The sequence below is a fragment of the Dicentrarchus labrax genome, unplaced genomic scaffold, assembly GCF_905237075.1.
Source record: "Dicentrarchus labrax unplaced genomic scaffold, dlabrax2021, whole genome shotgun sequence".
NCBI lineage: Eukaryota > Metazoa > Chordata > Actinopteri > Moronidae > Dicentrarchus > Dicentrarchus labrax.
In genome coordinates this window covers 22086609-22104041 of record NW_026136718.1, presented here as the reverse complement: position 1 = coordinate 22104041, position 17433 = coordinate 22086609, and the positions used below count along the sequence as shown (strand labels likewise).

Sequence of the window (17433 nt, the reverse complement as noted above, 5' to 3'; positions counted from 1 at the left end):
GACACTATTGCTGGCAGTACCGCTCGCTGATTGGAGGATTTTCTTGAAGACGGGGTTACACACTGCCCTGTGATTGGCTGCGGCTCTCAGAGCTGATTTTATTGGCCGTTGCTAAGTCGGAAGTGTTCGGTCCGATATCGTTAATCCTCCGGGTGTTATTCATCATGGCTGTGCAGGCAGGAAGGTCTGTGGTCTTCGTGACTGGAAACGCAAAGAAACTCGAAGAGGTAGAAGTCAAACACTTCATGCCTGAGACAGATTGTGTGCTAACGGTCGTGCTGTCCTGTCTGAACAGTTCCAGGCAGGATACTTGTTTTTATGCTGTATCAGACTGTGCTTGCTAAATATAGACAATGAGCATGAGCTGCAGTTTATTCCAGTATTTTGTTTAATTTGACAAAAAGCAGTCCTGCTAGATTTATACTTGACTCTCTTTTTGGTCACATCTATCAGGTCATTCAGATCCTGGGAGACAGGTTTCCCTACAAACTAGTGTCAAAAAAGATTGACTGTAAGTATGAAAAGAGAGACCACTTACAGAATATATATTTTCATGTTATTGTTGCTCTTGAAACGCTTTCTTTATCCAGTGCCTGAATACCAAGGAGAGCCAGATGAGATTTCCATACAGAAGTGTAAGGAGGCCGCACGACAGGTACTCTAACTACACTGTAGCTTCTGTGTGTACATGTCTGTTGAATGATAGAAAACTGATGTGTTGTTGTTTATCACCTTCAGATTGATGGACCGGTCATAGTGGAGGACACCTGTCTGTGTTTCAAGGCTTTGGGAGGCCTGCCCGGTCCTTACATGTTAGTATAATAATGCTTGCTTAGCATTTTGTCTTTAATAACTGTAGAAAACAATAATAATTATAACTAACAACTTTGTTTTTGTAGAAAATGGTTCCTGGACAAACTCAAGCCAGAAGGTAAATATTGTAACGGATGACAACTGCTGAGATATTTTAACAGAGGTATTTAGAGCTGGATAGAAAAAGTTAATTGAGCGGTCCAGCACCTCTAATCTCGTTAGATGTTTTGTTGTAGGCTTGTACAAACTCCTAGCCGGGTTTGAAGATAAATCAGCATGGGCTCTCTGCACCTTTGCTTTCTCTGCCGGGAAAGACAAACCAGTACAGCTCTTCAGAGGGAAAACAGAGGTCAGAATCTCTTTCTAACTGATTTAGTGTTTGTGTGTGTGTGTTTACTTTCTATTCACTCTTTTCTTTGGGTATATTTAGGGACACATTGTGGAACCAAGGGGACCTCGAGACTTTGGATGGGATCCCTGTTTCCAGCCAGATGGATATGACAAAACGTAAGACATGACTGCTAGAGGTTTTCTGTTCTTACCACAAGGGGGAGCCAGAGGTCAACACAGTGGAGAAATGAGTTGAACGTTGTAGTTCATACAGCAGCATGCATGAATGTGATGATCCCTGTCACTTTATGCTGTGCATCAGAGATTATTTATCACTATTGTGCCTAGCATTAAAACATATACACACTTATTATTAACTTCTTCCCTTTCATCTGTAGTTATGCTGAACTGCCCAAAGAAGTGAAGAATACTATCTCTCACCGCTACCGGGCACTGGCTGCCATGTCTGAGCACTTCTCTCAAACCAACAATAACTCACCACAGGGCAAGAGGAAGAAGCAGGAGGATTAAAGAGGCCAACATCAGGTTATGAATGTGGAGCAAAATGTATCAAAGTCATCTTATTTGACAATGGAGGAGATGCTCCTTAATACTAAAACATTTTTATTGTTGGGTTTAAAAGTATGGCAGATAACTGATTTGTGATCACAATGTCTACCTGTAGAAAATGTGGTGCATAATTTAGTTGTTCCCTTATTTTGAATAAAGTTTTGTCAATTTTCAAACAAATTCCCTCTCTATGTGTTATTCTTAGTGATGATATCCTCATGTCAGCAGTTACAACTTTCAGGAACTGAGCATGTTAAAAATACCCTCCAGATAATATGGTAAGACATCCGAAATTGTTGCAAGACTTGTTTCATTGTTCCGTAGTGGATACTCAAAGACAAGCTTTGGAATTTTTGCTTCCACAGAATGACAAAGGTAGACTTGGAGAAGAGCATAAATTATAGGAGAAGAAGAGCACCAGGATCCTGATGAGAGCAGCAGAACACTCTGTGGCCAAGACTGGCTCCTGGAATTGGCGAGGGAAGGAGAGGGTTGTGCAGGCGGGAGTCCAGAGAGGGTGTGGGAGGAGAGGGTCTCTGAAGGAGGAGGAGGAGGTGTGTGTATGTGTGTATGTGATAACAGGGGACTTTAGGTAATAAACGACCGTGGAGCTGGAAATCTCTGAGCAGGAACTATGCATACACCTGTGACTGATGCCTCCCAGATGTACTGAAAATGTCAAACATATGCACATATACACGCATTCCTCTGAGAGAGTACAGTAGAAACAACTAATGTTAACAGTGTTATTGCCATTACTGCTGACAAGTTATTTTGTGTATTATACCAAATATTTCATCTAATGGCGCTTACACTTTAATTGCATTCTTCCTTCATTTATCTATTTATCTGTTTATTATGAAGCTTTTCTAATCACATTCAAGAAAACGTTTGCCCCTGGTTATTGGTGATAATACTCAGCAGTAAAAGTGACACTTTGAGACAAAAGGTGCTGTGTAGGTTGTGAAATGACTGGACTGTTCTGTTTGCTTAGACTTCTAGTTTTGTTTGGGGACTTGTCAGGAAGTAGCAAGTTGTTGTGAGAAGGAACAGGAAGGCTGTATTTGTCTTCATCAGGGAGACTTCACTTCACCTGTCATCCAAGTTTTTCAACAGAACAAGGAAGATTTGTTCCAGACTTTAGGCCACTAGAGGTCAAAGACATCGCTATGAAGGCATCCCTCCTTCTTCCTCTTTTCCTCTGCGACTCAAAGTCAACACAGTTATTGTCAGGGCTGCAGCATTCAATGGGGCCCCAAGATACAGCCTATACAGTACACATTTCAGAGAATTTAAAAGGTTGTCAGCTAAGAAGGAGTTACAAAAATACATGTTTTGTTTCATTTGACTTCATTCATGACAGCATCTTTCTTAATTCATTCTTCTAAAGACGTTCTCACCTTTGTACAACATTGGGGTAAATGTCAATCTCATGACACAGCTCAATACCATTAGCCCCAGTTCAAACCAACTACCAGAACATGCATAAATTAATTAAGAACAATGTTTTATTATAACAATTTACATAAACTCACAGTCTAAATAAGACTGAATGTGATGTATTTCTACATTTGTCTTATAAATAGCAAAGAATATTTTGGGCATTTTTGGCCTAACTTTTATCTTTTGAACTCAGAACACTGTGATTAAATTGTAGTTCTCAAATCAACCAGTGCTTCTTCTATTATGTACATTACTTTCCATAAGAACTTTTCACTGTCTTTGATTAAATATGGCTGATCTTAACATGTGTGAGGGCACTTTTAGGTCACCACACTATATATGGATACATATATTCACTGAAGGAACACAGTTTTGTTGCTCTGTATACTGAGTATTGTATACGGAGGGGAACACAACCAATTCTACTTTGAACCTTGGACACAAGAACACTTTATTTATGACTCAAGTTTACAAAAAGGAGGTCTGCCACCATGCAAATACACATTTACAAATTTTTGGGGCGGGGGGGATTGCCTTTATTGATAGGACAGGGTAAGATAGTCAGGGAAGTGGGGAGAGAGGGGAAATGACATACAGCAAAGGGCCACATGTCAAACCCCCATGGCTTTTGCAGCAAGGACTCAGTCTTGGTACATAAAGCACCAGCTCTACCAGGTCAGCTACCAAGGCACCCGTGCAATTACATTTAAAGTATGTGCAGTCCAACTATTACATAGTTTTTGGTTTTAAACACAGCATACAGATACTTGAATTGAAAGTATTAGTTTTATAAGTTAGTGTTTGTCCTCTAAGTAATTTCCTCTCTTGGACATCCAAAGGGGTTATGTAAGATGTTGGAAAGTCATGAAATATTTAATGGAATAGGGGAAAACAATTTTTCTAAAATAATGTTTTGCTTCTGCTGATTTTTTTCTCCTTTGTTAATTGATCAAAATGAAACAGCTTAGGAGACAATCATTCTCTTGTGAAACTGTTCCCCTCTGCATGTGAACAAGCATATGACAAGGATCACAAGCCACAAAGTTAGAGACCACTGCACTATAGTAACCCAAAAGCAACTTTGTAATAAGCTATTTTCAGGACCTGGAAAACGCATTTTAAGTCCATAATGCCTCAAAAATGGTCTCCTGGCACGACCTTTGAGTCAGACACCTGTTCCAAAAATCCTGTTCAGGTCTGAAAAGCAGGATGTTTTCAGACTTTATTATAAAGAGAACCACAGCATGTTTATCCCACGTAGTTAGAAAGAAGTTTTGCTTTTGTGGTTAATGAAGGAATGTTCTACACTGGGATCACTGAGAGGAAGGGATGCCTGACTTTATGAGATCTTAATCCGTCATGATTGCACCAGAGCATGAGAAGGGTTTGATGTGGCTTTGGGGAGACAGACTGTACTTCCTCTTGTTTGTTGTTCTTGTTGTGCAATTCTTACCTGAATTCCCTCGCTGTGATGATTTTTATTCAACACCAGACTCTAGTGATACAATATTTTTCGTCAAACAACGGCACACACGTAGGAAAAATAGCTTCCATTACAAACTGTATGACTTCATACTTCCAAATCTGAGAGCTGGTTTTATCTTTAAAGCAATGAGGGTCAATTTCCATTAAATAAATTTTGTTTCACCAAACTCACCCTTGAATGAAGTCTTTCCAAGGTTTCTCAAGGTTCAGGCTAATGAATTATTCCACCATGAGGCTACTGCAGTGACTGATGGAAACAGTTGACCTAATACATATTCCTGCTGGGACGCGTCTGCTCAGTTTTCACTGTTTATGACCAAACTCACGTCCCACTGAAGGCTCTATGAATATTAGCTGCATCAGAAATGCTCCAGAGGGAGTTTATGTGTGGAATCTCAATTCACCTTCAACCTTCTGACTTCTGCTTTGACCTTTGTCATTACTTGTGTGTTTTCATTACTGTCATACTGTAAAACGTTTTAGAGCAGTGTAGCACAAGGTGGGTCTTAGTAACTGAATGTTTAGTGGTCTGTAAGGGGAGGTTTGTGCATTACAGATACTGCATAGGGTCATGTGGTGGAAAACAGAGGAGTGGAAAAGTTCCATCTCTCAAATCTCACATTTCTCTGAGGTGCCAACCTTTACAAACAAACATTTTAGTTTCAGAGTTACTGTAGATCCCCACAGTAAAGGCAAATGTCATCCAACATAAAGAAATCAAGTCCAAGACCTTCCATCCATAACATTTATTATGACAAAAACTATCTTTATATCATGAGATGTTGGGTTTTCAGTTCATTTGTAGTTGTCAGAACAGTGTCATCTTCAATAGCAGAACAGAACATGTATTCCTAGGTGTCACAGCAGGGACAGAACCACCGCTTTAAGGAACTGCTTCCAAAACTTTGGGGTTGGGACCCAAAGCATGCTGTGGACCAGATTCTGGTGAAGCCCCATCAGAACACAGTCCTAATGTGCCTGAGACTAAATCTGTAATCAGGTGAGGTCCCACTCTGAGAAAGCAGCCCTGGTTCTACCCAAACAGCTCTGGGTTGTGCAGAGTCAGAGTCTGCAACAAGCGCTGGAAGTCCTGCACCGTCCATGGCTCTCTGTGTGTCCCCGCTGAAGCAGCACTGCTGCTGTCAGGGCTGATGCTCTGCGGATCGTTGAAGGTTATCAGGACATCAGTGGAGAACTGTGGCAGACGGAACAGACCCAGGTGAAGGGTCACTGTATTCCTCGCCTCTTCGTTGAATTTGGACACACACTGCGTCCCAGTCAGCATCCAAGCAGAGCTGCAGTCTGCCAGGCACAGCTCAGACTTGGGCAGGGGCACAACACTGGTCACTTCGAAAGCACCTGGCTCTAAAGCTTTATTACTGCCTGCGATGTCTTCAAAGTGATACCTGGCAGCGTCTTGGTCTGCCACCTGACCCTGGTATTCCACCAGCTCCACGATCAGGCTCTGGTCGGTGTGTGCGTGGGCAAACACCTCCTGGTTGTCCGGGATCTCCCTGAGCTCACTGATGTCTGTGGCGCTGTGAGGGAGGACAGCCGACAGCGCTCCTCCAAACAGAGGATGAGACTGACCAGCGCTGCCTCCAGGACTCTGCATCTCCATGTGACAGTGTGAGCAGCTACAGAGACACAGCACCAGACACAGTTTTAACAACCAGCAGTACAGAAACACCGTCTGTTAAACTGATTCAGGGAAACCATTATAACATGTGTCTAAACGCAGTGTGATAAACAATTAGCTTACCAACCAATTCAGCGATCTCTTCCGGGAAAAGTTTATCTTCTTCTTCTCGTCACATGTTGGACACGCTTGACGCACTGCTGCCCCCTACAGGAGAGGAAGACACGCACCCTGAAACAGGCGGTGAAGAGGGGTTCAGATATTTTAGGAGAAGTAAAAGTAAAAGTAAAACTACACAAAAAAGCTCCAAAAAATACCCAATTTCAATGTGGTTAGGTTACAAAAGTAATAGACTACCATGTGACAAAGACAGAAAGTACATAAAAATGTCCACTGTGAGTAATACATTAATATAATATATAATTTACTTTATACACTGTTGGCTGGTGTCATTTATAACACTTCTATGAACAGATAGTTATATAAAATCTACAAAGAATATGTTTTAACTTGAATTTATCATCCAGAATAATACCAAAGCGTTGTTTATTTGCTGCATAACGCTGTCAAACATCTGCAGCGGTCCTCCTCCTCCTCCTCCTCCTCCTCCTCCAGCTGTTTGTGTTCACTTCCTGGTCAGCTGACGGAGAGAAGACAACCGGACCGCTAGCATCCATAATGACAATCCTGTCTCATCGTCCGGACAACATCTGAAATGAAAGTGACAAAACCGTGAAGCCACCTCGAACCCTGAAGAGCCCTGGATTAATACCCGAGCCTCTGTTTGTTTGTGTTCGCCAGCAACGAGCTTCGGATCTTGAAGGAAACAGCAGGTAGCTAGACGAGTTAGCATCCTTAGCTTAGCTTAGCCGGGTAGCTAAATCTGTCAATGGACCAAGCGGCCTGTCTGAACTAGCTAAATTAGCATGTAGCTAGCTATGTTGGCGTTTACATTGCCCCCTTTGCAATTGAATTTCCTTGGCGTTGTAATGTAGTGATTAAAGTGTGATAGACAACGATATTCTGCGTACATGTAGGCTAACAAACACCTCAACCAGCTACGACTTGTCAATGGTTGTGATATAATGTTAATTATTGTTCCTGATATGAGCTCAGTTTTATTTATTTTAGGTCCTGGGTCCTTTTAAGGAGTCCTTGTTCGGACCTTGAAGCTATTACATTAGTAGTAAATAGTAGTATTCAGCTAAAAAAATAGCTGTACTCGATCCATTAAAAGCAGCATCTTGTTTTCCTCTGATGTTAGAAATTGATTAGGCATTGTGTTACATTCTTCTCTTAGTATTTGCTTAAAGTTGCAATCCATAAACTGATAGTGATCCTTAATAATCTACAATTCTCTTCTTTCCAAACCTGACAATACAATGTCTGCAATTGGTATTTCTGTTATAAATCACAACTTTGATTTGAATCCAATGTTTGTTTGTTTTTCTGGATTGCACCTTTAAACTTCCTCTCTTGAAATAGACTAGTTGTCTAAAGTCTTCCTTCTGCCACTCTAACATGTTAGACCTTGGCTTGTCCTCTTTCTCTTTGTGTCTCTTCACGCTGTTGCTGCTTCAGATAGAGCCCTGTCCTCTGCTTCTCTGTTTACTGGAAAGTTCTCCTCTCCTCTCCTGGCCACTGAAAGGCCTTTTTCCAAACGCAGTGCCAGATAAGGACGCTGCTGAGAAAGCCACAGTGTCCGACCGAACTGGATTCAATGGTATAAGTTGTATTGTTGGATTGAGAAAGGTGGTGTGTGTGTGAGTGAGACTGCTGTGTCCCCCTCCCCACCCCCGATGGTTACTGTAGGGCCTGAGGATCACATGTAGTTTAGGTCAGTGTCACAGAGGCACTTTATTGATGCACTGTTGTGTTTTGTCACTCTATTTGGAACAAGTAACACCCTAACACAGACTCGGGGGGTCGTAATTGGAAGAACAGCATGTTCTCCATATCCGACACAGTAGATTTTTTCATCCAAAGGAACGCAGAGCTGTGATGGCATTTCCTTTCATAGCTAGTGAGACTCAATGATGTCTGCTCACACCAGAAATAATAGGAAGTAATATTTCTTAGTTTACTGACATAAAACAGTATTTCTGCCAGTATAAAGGCTGGCACAATGGAAGCACCACCTTCTTAACATGTTCCAGAGGCAAGTATTAGATTGTAGAGGAAATAATGAAATCAGCTCTGTGAGTAATGACAGAGTCAGACTCTTACACAGGAAGCATTGGGACCATGAGCAGTCTCAATAATGCAATCATTACTGAGCGAGTTTAGATTCAGGGTCTCACTCTGTTCATACACTTAAAGCTTTGTTCTGCTCCCAGGCAGGACCTGGCTGTTACGTCTGCAAGTGAAATCACTCACTTCCACCCACCAATATTAGAGTACTCTTATTTAGCACGCTGTCATGTGTAACATTTATGAGCGACAGGATCTTTGTGGCTTGGTGCAGGTGTGTTGAGGACTGTTTTCATAGAGCTCTCTGTCCACACTGATCATCTTCTTCTCCTACTGTCCTACAGAGGGAGCCAGATCGGGAGGAGCAGCCAGACGACAACATGCCCCCCAAGTTTAAACGACACCTCAATGACGATGAGGTCACGGGATCCATTCGCAGCGAGAGGGTGAGACACAGATGGAGGGGGTGACGGTGTTTGGAGCATCAGGGGCTGGAAGAGGCAAAAAGAGTTTGTGAAGTGATTTACAAATTGACAGTGAGCATGCTGTAATTAGGATAAGGTTAAAAGCTGAAACAATGATTTGTTTCCTTTTACACAGTAATCATAGAAGTAGGGAATGTTGAAAGTAATTCATTTGAAATGTCCGAAACAGTTGTTAATATAAGATGCAGAATTTGCTGTAATATGTCCATTAATTTAATATTGGTAGGAAAAGTGAGGGAAGAGAGTGGACCTTCTGTAGCCAAATGTCTGGTTCTCATCAAAGTGATCATCCCCTCCCACCCACCTTCACCTTCCCTGTCCTCCTTCGGATTCTTTACTTTATTCGGTCCTGTGCTTCCTCTGTGTAATCCTGTTTGTTATTGTGTTGAACTGGGATCAAAGCTAAGCTTACGGCAAGACTTGCATAACAAAATGCTCCCTTCCATCTTCCACGCTTTCCTTTTTTACTGCCCTACCTCCTGCCCTCTGATAATAGCTACCAGTTCTCCAATACTAGACAGTGGAAAGAAAGAAAGACGTTGAACAGAAGGAGAGCGTCAGTGCCTCGACTTATAAACTATTTTATGATCATATGGCCACCATTCCCTAAGCTTTTTTGCAGATGACAGTGTATTTTCAAGAAAATAAGATGTCTGTATTGGCACAGCATTGGCTGGCAGCTGTCAACATTACAGAACATCCACAGCTTCTCCTTCTCTCAGCTCAGGGTGTGATTGTTAGAATACCATACTTGAAAAATTAGATTTAATCTAACTATTACTACTACACTACTTCTGCATGCTGTAATTAATGCTGCTCTAACAACATACTGTATGCACGTCTCCTTCCCTTCATAGGTAATATCTAGTTAAAGACCTTTCTTTGCCAGTATCTGTGAATATAGGTCTCCTGTCTGCCATCCAATGAGAAACAGACTCATACTGTCTCCTCCTGGTCCAATTCTCCTCCTTGTGAGACTGTAATGTAGCTGTCCTCACTAATTCTCTATGAGTAACATTTTACACACTTTCTGTCCCTATTAAAGCCATCAGTTGGTTCAGAAATAGTTGTGACTATGGCATTGTTTCTGTAGATAATGTGTCTTGAGATCCCAGAGACTGCTCTGTTCAGGTCCATGTTGGCTTCCTAGCAAACTGATTTTGCTTGTCAGAGTTAGATGTTGAGATTTGGCAAGCTGAACAGCAGAGCAATTCATCTTAATGTAAGTGCACTATAAATAGCAGTGTACTTGGCCATGCCAGTTTTTTTTTATTGATCAGTACAGCAGCTATCTGGTGATACGAGTTTCATATCTCTGTATCAGCAACTCTTGCTGTGAGTGCCAGGAATGTACTCTCAACCTGCAAGACGCTGGTACTGGAGCTTGTTCCGGACCCAACATGTGAAAGCATTTCAAGTGCTAAAATACTAAATTCTGGCCCTTTAGACCTGCTAGTCTTTGTCCACAACAAAGGAGGAAGTTGTTATCAGGCAACCAGAATTGAAAAGCATGGCTTCCTAACAGTAGAAGTGCTTTTTTCCTGTTGTTTTGAGGGTCCCAATTTGTCCCAGTGACCGCAGTTCCCCTCATGGGATGATCTCTGATTAGAAGACAGGTAATTCAATATCTAGGGCTTACCCCTGTTTGACTTATGACCTTTTCCTCTTTGACAGAGGAACCTGCTGGAGGAGGACTCTGACGAGGAGGAAGACTTCTTTCTGTGAGTTTGTGCGAGGATATATTCTATTCAGGCACCGAGTTCATTAGAATAATGATAAATCAAATTTAAAGTACATTTTACACAGCAGAGTTACAATTTACCCAGATAATGAGGTCAGTAATACTAATAGGGATCGTTAAAGCAAGAGTACATAAAATCTAGTACATTAAATTGGTAACTTTGGCGTCGTTATTGCCTGTTTTCCAGGAGAGGGCCCACAGGACCCAGATTTGGACCTCAGAATGACAAAATGAAGCAGTAAGTACTAACACATTCCTCATTACATCTATAAGCCGGAGGTCAGAGGAGTATTGCCAGCACCTTTAGTTTTGGTGTTGATGTTGGTGTTATGCAACCGTGGTCCGTCATGTTTACCAGAAACTGCAAGTTGTTAAAAGATTGTGTAAGAGAGGCTGCCGTGTGCAGGTTATTGTGTAACCTTCCCAGGACGCCCCAGTCCCTCTGCAGTCTGTTTCCACATTAACCTCCAGTCAGACACAGCCAGAGAGCAGAGGAGGTTATTGTTGAGACAGTCTGGCACCCAGGGTTGTTTCTCCACGCTCTGTTCATATTTGACAGTTTGTCATTGTGAGCACATGAAACCAGATGCCATCATTACCAATTCCAGGAATGTTGTGTGCACATTGCGCAGGCCCTTCACCTCTGTGTGTGTCTGAACTTGAACCCCAAAGGTCAGGTCCTCACCATGTGTCTGTGTGTATTTGTGGCAGCCCATGCGTCTTCCTAATGCTGTGCTTTTGCTCTGGCTGTGTCTTTCCATGTTTAGTATTACTGCCGTCAACCTGCAATCAGGCTTAAGTCCAAAACTGATTAGTTTCCTGCAGTGTAATGGTGATGGAAAATGTGATCAATCGTGAGAGAAAACAGATTCCTTTGTCTTGTATCTTGCTTATGAGTCCCTCTGGCTTTTCTTATTTATTTGCCAATGTCCTCCTTCCTGCTGATCCTGCATCTCTCCAAGAGGTATTGCTCAGAATTACTTTGAAATAAGAGTGACTGAGGGGTTATCTGGGCTTAGTCATGCCATGCTCAGGTACTGTGAATAAAGCCAGGATTTGAGCATAATTCTGCACATACTGCACAGGTCCTGGCAGGTCACAGTGAGGCTGTAAAACAGGCTTTTTTTTATTGCCTGCCAACTGGACAAGGCTAGATATAGAGAAGAGGATATTGTTGGGAAAACAGGTGCTTTGTGCTTTAGTGGTTACAAGAAAAAAAACAGATCAATCCTTGACAAATCCTACCTTTTTTTATATATATATTTTCTGATTCATTTCTATTATTTGTGTTTCTGTGCCTCACACCAACTTGTGTCCTCAGGGTGCAGTCGCAGGTTGATGAAGTGATTGATGTGATGCAGGAGAACATCTCCAAGGTGATAGAGAGGGGCGAGCGTCTCGACGACCTGCAGGACAAGTCGGGTGAGTCACACTGGGGCAAGCCTGTGCTTTTGTGTTTGTCCACATGTGCAAAGTAAAATGAATGAACAAACTCTGCACAGAAGTCCGTTTAGCTTACAGATGGTTTGCACATGGCTCTGAGGATTGTTGTCCTCACTGTATGTAGGAATATTTTGGCATTAGCTTATGTTAATGTTAACATTTCTGCAATGTGCATCCATTTTAAAAAGAAAAATATTCTTAATGAGGTCCAGTAGACCTTTTTGACATGAAATAGTAGGGTAAACACAGGTGTTACTGATGATACTAATTAACATTCCATTTAGTGTAGCAGAGACTTTCCAGTGAGCCAGCATGAACAATAGCAGCACCCTGACTCTGTTTGACCTGAGCTGGAACAGAAGGTCTATTATCGTATTTGTATCTTTAAATCAAGAGTGAAGGTTTTGGTTTGTCATGTTAATAATATTAAAAACTTCTGGAGATATCTCAAACCTGCTTGCATATTGCCAAACTGTCAAAAAATAGTGAAAAATGTTGTTGCAATTTCCCACAGTCCAAAGTGACGTCTTCAAATTTTACTAATATATACACTGGGGAAAATGTAATCAAATCTTGATATTTAAGAGGCTGGAACCACTGAATGTTTGGCATTTCTGCTTGAAAAATGACTGAAATGATTATTTGATCATCAAAATAGATGCAGAATAATAATAGTAATCATAATAGTCAATTAATTGACTAATCATTGTAGCTTTAAATTAAACTTTGCAGGAATATGTAATTTATGTCACATATTTTAGTGAGAGGACCGGGGGTGTGTACAGAAGGAGCGAGTGCTTGCATGAACATACACTCGGTACACTTCAAAGTTGTTAATGGCATGTCCAGCTTTAGTGTTTTACCAGGTGTGTGTCTGAAACCTTTTGACAGGTCTCACATTCACACAGCCCCGTTTTTTTTTTTTCGCTCGGTGTGTATGACACAGGTGTGTGAAATGTGTTTAGCTCGCCCCGTTCCAAAACTTCACCCACATGTAAGGCTTTCAACAAAACACGCACTGGTCGTCTTCTTTTCCTCCTTGTCGGATGAAGAGATCGTGTCACTCGCTTCGTCTATTAGGCCTCATCATGACGTCCAGACAGATGTTGTATAACTTCTTCTCTCTGTCATGTTGACCAGCCAAGACGATGACACACATCTGGAACACATTTGAGTTTGCACGAGTGTTTGTGTATCTGTGAGTTTAGCTGTATTTGTGGAACATTTGTACGGCTGGTTGCGTGTCTCCACAGTGCGTGTTGTCCTTAGTTGGCATCTTTTATGTGAGCAATATAATATGTTGTGATTGACACTTGAAGTTTGCTGTCTGGCCCATGTGCAGGTAACCTGTTGTTAAATTCCTTAAGATTAACAAGCATCTTCTCAGAGCTTCCCTTTGTAGTAGTGACAGGTCGTTAACAGGCACGTGGAAGTGGAAACGGCAGACACATGACAGACACAAAGACTGTGAAGAGGGGACGGGGGCCTGGACAAGCACAGCGCCGCACGCTAGGGAGCTCTAACCTTCTTGTTAACATGCATAAACATCAAGTTAACAACAGTATCCAAGAAACAGAAAGAGTAGTGTGGGCGAGCATTTTGAAGAGGGACATCACGACAGGGACAGGAGGGAGGAAGTTTGAGCAAATGTGTATAAATTTGACAACTTGTTGTTCAACATTTCATGCCAATATTAAAAAAAAAAAAAAACTGTTCATAGGAGTGATCTCACCAGCAGAGCTAAGGCTTACATAACTGTAACACCTTTTCACTACACATGCACAATACAGAGCCAAGCAGTTTGAGTCACCTTAGACAACATCAAAGTCAAAACAATAGCCAGCTTATTGTTTACTTGCTGATTAACAAATGTTTTTTTCCCCCCTCTTCTCCAATGTATTCTTCTTCTCACGTGTCCTCATCTGTGCTGCGGCCATGTGATGCTCCAGAGAGCCTATCGGACAACGCGTCTGCCTTCAGTAGTCGAGCCAAACAGCTGCACAGGAGGATGTGGTGGAGAGACATGAAGGTGGGCTGTCGGTCTGTTTTATGTGTGTGTTCAAGCGTGACACCTTCAAGCGTATGTCTTATTTTTTACATTGAAGCTGGAGTCAGAGGTATCCAGCGTTATGAGTGATTTGTGTTTAATGTGTGTTGTTTCTTCCGCAGATGAAGGTGATCATTGCCTTGGTAGTTGTTGCCCTCCTGCTCATTATCATCAGTGAGTATTTGGCCAAAAATTCCAGATTCTATGAATATGCAAACTATGTTCATTTCTTTAGTTTTCCATCTGGACACAAGATGTCTCCTACTTCTCTGTAAAGTCCATTCACAGTGTACATATGTGCACTGCATTGGTGGCTTCAAGTTTCTACCTCACACTGTATAAGTTACATACTGGACCAGAATTGACTTTGTGATCATGCTTGTAGGCCTGCCCCTTAAAATCAGATTTTCATTGAGCATAGAAAACTTTCCACTTTCAGCAGATGAATATGAAAACATCCTTCTAGTGTCAAACTCTGCACATACATCATTTAAACATCACACTGTAGGAACAACAGAATTTTGACTGGAGGGGGACTTTAAGTTTATAACAACCAGAACTTCTCACAAAATATTCCTTCTCTCTTTCAGTTCCAGTGATCCTGCGATATCGCTAGTGTCTGATGAGGAGGATGGGGGAGAACCCTCCTCTTCCTCTTCTTCCTCTCCCTCTCCTCTGCACACAGTCCCCCACTCCCGCTAGGGGGCGCCAGCCAGCCTCCCACACCCCCCTCAGTGTCAGCCTGTGTACCTTCAAGGATCTGGCCTCACCTTGCCATTAGTACGGATCTTATCATCGGTATTTCCACGTAACTCTGCTGTGAGATTGGTACTAAGACTCGGGTTGATCCCTTGGTTAGATACTCGGCTACAGAAAGGGGGACACAGGGGAGTTGGGGAGATATTTTAACACAGTTTGGGAGAAAACACTAACTCTCAGCCCTCTAGTCAATGTGAAGGAGTGCTCCATTCCATGATACATATCACATGTAGTGCCCTGTCTTTGCCTTGACAACAGGGAAACTCCAGGTCCTGCATATTACATAACATAGATAGATACTGTAAAGGCAGGGAATCCATGCCAACAAGCTGGTCTGAATGTGCTGCAGCAGCCTCTTATAATAGGGCTCTAACATTTAGCGAATGAACCTCAGATGTCTACCCATGATTCCTTGTGTGCTGTCTTCTCACCGCCTGGCGATGAGAATGTTTATGGGGAACATTTTCATTTCACTGTTCAACACGAGGCGAGGGAACATCTGAGGTTCATCTGTGTAGTCAAAGGTGGCTTCTCTTAATCATCAAAAAGGCTTTCTGTTAGAAAAGATGATTTCACTCATCAGGTATGTTTCCTCATCAGTGCAGATGATTGAAAAATGGACTAGAAAAGAACGCCATCTGGTCAGACAAAATCCTGCTTGATAATGTGATTCTAATCCTTAAATTACCGCTATTCCATTTCCGTCTGCCTCTTGATCGCTTGTTATACTGTACAGCAGGACCACATCAAACCAAAACATCCAGGTTATGAATGTCTCCTTGCCACTCTAAACCTCTCACCTTCCTTTTGGGTTGTGCTGAGCTCTGGGCTGGTTTGGTCATGGTTATCCCACTTTCATGCTAGTGACATTAAACTGTCTCCACAGATGGTTTGGTTTGATTTTAATACAGTTTTCTGTATTTCTTTTCAATGTTTTTAAGTTCTTGTTTTTGCTGGTCGCTCAATGTGATGCTTGTATGAATGCTGGTATTTCCACTGAAGGGACAGTTTATCGCTGTAGTGTTACATTATGTTTAAGGAGGGGTAATTTAAGTGAGCTGTGAAACAAACGTAGGTGTCATTGTGTGTGGATTAATTAACTGTATAATACATACACATTTTCATTGTCATTTTATTATTTTTAATGTAATTTATTTTAGCTGTAAATATTGATTCTATAATGATGTATAATACTCCGGCATTGCATTGGAAGACTGTGATATATTGATCTGTTTTGCTTTAAAATGATAAATAAAGTGATTCAAAAGGGCACTGGTCTGGTTTAATCTGGTTTGAACTGGTCCACCATCTTCCGGGGAGGAGGAAATCAGAACAGAATGAGTAAAAGGTAAAGTGGGAAAAACTAATCGCCATGCCATCTCTCCACTCTTAACCATTTAGGATATCCAGTGACGTCCTGAGCTTTCTTTTTATCTCCCCTCATTACCCTGACTTTTTTATTGGACTGTGACTTTACTGGCAGCACAGAATCCCAAGATGGCACTAAAGTTGGATGGACTGGAGTCTGCGGAGCGTTATTGTTCTGACAGACCCGCTGCTCTCGTCCTCTCAGCACTGTAGACACAAACACACACTGACAGCCCTGCCCTTTTCTCAGCCAGCACTGCCCAAACCTTCCGAGGGAGCAAAAATTAATTGGCCCACAGGGGTCTTTTACTTCATTGATTTATGGCAGATGGCCTTCAAGCTTACACTCTGTTGCTGGTGCACAGGGTCGGGGGTGATGGCTTTATTTCAGCTTTGAAGATGAAGAGGATAATCTCATAAATTTGTATATGCTGATATAGCTGCGGTGAGAAGCCTGTGTACCACTGCACGGTCCTTCCTGCTTGATTGCAGTGAAATGAAAGGTTGTAAAGTTCTGGTTGGACAAGTGGCTGTAAAATGTTACGGCTCTTTTCAGGTCTCACAGAGATGTGCGTTGTTGGCAGACACAAGTCATTTGTTTCAACCACAAACTGGGTGCCTGGAGGTTTGATTTTGCCTCTAGTCAGGACTTTATTCAATCTGTGTTAAACCATACTGTATATTTGTGCGTTAGAGGTAATTTGTATCCCTTCTGCCTGCAGAGACACACCCACACTGGCAGCACAGGATGTTTTGGTCCTCCGTTAGGGGCTAATACTGGATGACTTCAGATTCCAGGCATAGCAGTGGTTATATGAATCTCATAAAAGTGAACTAAACTCACAAGAGAGAAGAGAGGACAATGTGCCAACCAGCATTAGTCAGTCACACACACACACCCCGTCCAGTGGAGCCTGCCTCTGTACGGGGAGAGACAGATGAGTCACAAGCTACAGGAAGTAAAGAATAAATCTCCAGAAAGAGAAATCCATCTACATTTGATACCCACTGCCATTCTAGTGAATAAAACAGCTTTCAAATGTTTAAACCCAAGTCATCCTTTATTTTTCCCTCCTTATAGTGACCCTGTTTCCCACTCCTACTTTCCCAGAAGCTTCTT

General features: G+C 42.0%; 3 protein-coding genes across 5 annotated transcripts; 2 read left to right on the top strand and 1 right to left on the bottom strand.

The window, feature by feature from the left end:
- Positions 1-130: 130 nt before the first annotated feature.
- Positions 131-1893, top strand: itpa (inosine triphosphatase (nucleoside triphosphate pyrophosphatase)). The gene is made up of 8 exons (XM_051375997.1): positions 131-227; positions 454-511; positions 591-655; positions 739-812; positions 900-931; positions 1050-1162; positions 1244-1320; positions 1542-1893. Exons 1-8 carry the CDS (start codon positions 165-167, stop codon positions 1672-1674), a joined length of 615 nt encoding a protein of 204 aa, XP_051231957.1. The 5' UTR covers positions 131-164; the 3' UTR covers positions 1675-1893.
- A 3479-nt stretch (positions 1894-5372) lies between these two features.
- On the bottom strand, positions 5373-6511 carry rangrf (RAN guanine nucleotide release factor). Of its 2 annotated transcripts, none has more exons than XM_051378003.1 (2): positions 6408-6511; positions 5373-6278 (listed from the first exon to the last, which is right to left on the bottom strand). In XM_051378003.1, the coding sequence occupies exon 2, from the start codon at positions 6260-6262 to the stop codon at positions 5675-5677; it is 588 nt and encodes a 195-aa protein (XP_051233963.1). In that variant the 5' UTR covers positions 6263-6278; positions 6408-6511; the 3' UTR covers positions 5373-5674. The 2 variants fall into 2 exon arrangements, with proteins under 2 accessions (XP_051233963.1, XP_051233962.1); XM_051378002.1 differs by having other exon boundaries at positions 6404-6499.
- Positions 6512-6900: 389 nt separating this feature from the next.
- vamp4 (vesicle-associated membrane protein 4) lies at positions 6901-16215 on the top strand. Of its 2 annotated transcripts, XM_051378004.1 has the most exons (9): positions 6901-7113; positions 7862-8003; positions 8815-8916; positions 10630-10676; positions 10884-10934; positions 12018-12118; positions 14089-14168; positions 14309-14360; positions 14777-16215. In XM_051378004.1, the coding sequence occupies exons 2-9, from the start codon at positions 8001-8003 to the stop codon at positions 14800-14802; spliced, it is 462 nt and encodes a 153-aa protein (XP_051233964.1). In that variant the 5' UTR covers positions 6901-7113; positions 7862-8000; the 3' UTR covers positions 14803-16215. The 2 variants fall into 2 exon arrangements, with proteins under 2 accessions (XP_051233964.1, XP_051233966.1); XM_051378006.1 differs by lacking the exon at positions 7862-8003.
- Positions 16216-17433: the final 1218 nt, after the last annotated feature.

Excerpts from the sequence above, each read along its gene's own strand:
- itpa (XM_051375997.1), top strand. The coding sequence starts at position 165 with ATGGCTGTGCAGGCAGGAAGGTCTGTGGTCTTCGTGACTGGAAACGCA. Across the intron at positions 813-899 it reads GGCCTGCCCGGTCCTTACAT|AAAATGGTTCCTGGACAAAC; the intron begins GTTAGTATAATA and ends TTGTTTTTGTAG. Across the intron at positions 932-1,049 it reads GGACAAACTCAAGCCAGAAG|GCTTGTACAAACTCCTAGCC; the intron begins GTAAATATTGTA and ends GTTTTGTTGTAG.
- rangrf (XM_051378003.1), bottom strand. The coding sequence starts at position 6,262 with ATGGAGATGCAGAGTCCTGGAGGCAGCGCTGGTCAGTCTCATCCTCTG.
- vamp4 (XM_051378004.1), top strand. Across the intron at positions 10,677-10,883 it reads GAGGAGGAAGACTTCTTTCT|GAGAGGGCCCACAGGACCCA; the intron begins GTGAGTTTGTGC and ends CCTGTTTTCCAG. Across the intron at positions 14,169-14,308 it reads TGTGGTGGAGAGACATGAAG|ATGAAGGTGATCATTGCCTT; the intron begins GTGGGCTGTCGG and ends TTTCTTCCGCAG.